This window comes from Lottia gigantea, assembly GCF_000327385.1.
Source record: "Lottia gigantea unplaced genomic scaffold LOTGIsca_105, whole genome shotgun sequence".
Taxonomy (NCBI): domain Eukaryota; kingdom Metazoa; phylum Mollusca; class Gastropoda; family Lottiidae; genus Lottia; species Lottia gigantea.
Genome location: NW_008706876.1, coordinates 805,625 through 808,101, shown reverse-complemented (window position 1 = coordinate 808,101; position 2,477 = coordinate 805,625). Strand labels below are relative to the sequence as shown.

Below are 2,477 nucleotides of genomic sequence, written 5' to 3'. Positions count from 1 at the left end.
TGCATGGCGTTGCCCGTTTTCATTAGCCCACACGGTGCAAAAAGGTAGGACGTAAAACTCATTTCATTTCATTTCTCTCCGTGGTATCTAGACACAGTGAGTTACAAATATAAAACATTTTATTTCTCACCGTGGTATCTAGAAACTGAATTACAAATATAAAACTGTTCATTTCTCTCCGTGGTATCTAGACAGAGTGAATTACAAATATAAAACATTTCATTTCTCTCCGTGGTATCTAGACACAGTGAATTACAAATATAAAAAATTTTATTTCTCACCGTGGTATCTAGACACAGTAAATTACAAATATAAAACATTTTATTTCTCACTGTGATATCTAGAAACAGTGATTTATAAATATAAAACATTTTATTTCTCACCGTGGTATCTAGAAACAGTGAATTACAAATATAAAACTTTCATTTCTCTCCGTGGTATCTAGACACGGTGAATTACAAATATAAAACATTTTGTTTCTCACCGTGGTATCTAGACACAGTAAAATACAAATATAAACATTTTATTTCTCACCTTGGTATCTAGACACAGTACATTACAAATATAAAACATTTTATTTCTCACCGTGGTATCTAGACACAGTAAATTACAAATATAAAACATTTTATTTCTCACCGTGATATCTAGACACAGTAAAATACAAATATAAAACATTTTATTTCTCACCGTGGTATCTAGACACAGTAAAATACAAATATAAAACATTTTATTTCTCACCGTGGTATCTAGAAACAATGAACTACAAATATAAAACGTTTTATATCTCACTGTGGTATCTAAACACAGTGAATTACTAATATAAAACATTTTATTTCTCACCGTGGTATCTAGAAATAATGAATTACAAATATAAAACATTTTATTTCTCACCGTGATATCTAGACACAGTGAACTACAAATATAAAACATTTTGTTTCTCACCGTGGTATCTAGACACAGTAAAATACAAATATAAAACATTTTATTTCTCTCCGTGGTATCTAGACACAGTGAACTACAAATATAAAACATCTTATCTCTCTCCGTGGTATCTAGACACAATAAATTACAAATATAAAACAATCTATTTCTCACCGTGGTATCTAGACACAGTAAATTACAAATATAAAACATTTTATCTCTCTCTCCGTGGTATCTAGACACAGTAAAATACAAATATAAAACATTTTATCTCTCACCGTGGTATCTAGAAAGTAGAAACAGTGAATTACAAATATAAAACATTATATTTCTCTCCGTGGTATCTAGACACAGTGAATTACAAATATAAAACATTTCATTTCTCTCGCTGGTATTTAGACACAGTGAATTACAAATATAAAACAATTTATTTCCCACCGTGGTATCTAGACACACCAAATTACAAATATAAAATATTTTATCTCTCTCCGTGGTATCTAGACACAGTAAATTACAAATATAAAACAATCTATCTCTCTCCGTGGTATCTAGACACAGTAAATTACAAATATAAAACATTTTATCTCTCTCCGTGGTATCTAGACACAGTAAAATACAAATATAAAACATTTTATCTCTCTCCGTGGTATCTAGACACAGTAAAATACAAATATAAAACATTTTATTTCTCTCCGTGGTATCTAGACACACCAAATTACAAATATAAAACATTTTATCTCTCTCCGTGGTATCTAGACACACCAAATTACAAATATAAAACATTTTATCTCTCTCCGTGGTATCTAGAAAGTAGAAACAGTGAATTACAAATATAAAACATTTCATTTCTCTCGCTGGTATCTAGACACAGTGAATTACAAATATAAAACATCTTATTTCTCTCCGTGGTACCTAGACACAGTGAACTACAAATATAAAACATTTTATCTCTCTCCGTGGTATCTAGACACAGTAAATTACAAATATAAAACATTTTATTTCTCACCGTGGTATCTAGACACACCAAATTACAAATATAAAACATTTTATTTCTCACTGTGGTATCTAGAAACAATAAATTACAAATATAAAACATTCTATTTCTCACCGTGGTATCTAGACTAACCAAATTACAAATATCAAACATTTTATTTCTCACCGTGGTATCTAGACACACCAAATTACAAATATAAAACATTTTATCTCTCACCGTGGTATCTAGAAAGTAGAAACAGTGAATTACAAATATAAAACATTTCATTTCTCTCGCTGGTATCTAGACACAGTGAATTACAAATATAAAACATTTTATTTCTCACTGTGGTATCTAGAAACAATAAATTACAAATATAAAACATTTTATTTCTCACCGTGGTATCTAGACACAGTAAAATACAAATATAAAACATTTTATTCCTCACCGTGGTATCTAGAAACTGAATTACAAATATAAAATATTTCATTTCAGCACAAGAGATGACTATTCTAAATTTCAAATTGCTGTTCTTGGCACTCTGTGTGTCATTTTGCAAGGTTTGTAAATTATTTACATCTGA

At 29.5% G+C, this 2,477-nt stretch overlaps 1 protein-coding gene across 1 annotated transcript; it reads left to right on the top strand.

Moving 5' to 3' along the window:
• Positions 1-1,241: 1,241 nt before the first annotated feature.
• LOTGIDRAFT_136268 (hypothetical protein) lies at positions 1,242-1,757 on the top strand (the record flags this gene model as incomplete). Its single annotated transcript, XM_009046728.1, has 1 exon — positions 1,242-1,757. A coding segment is annotated over one exon (516 nt), but the record flags the coding sequence as incomplete, so codon positions are not given.
• Between the last annotated feature and the right edge of the window lie 720 nt (positions 1,758-2,477).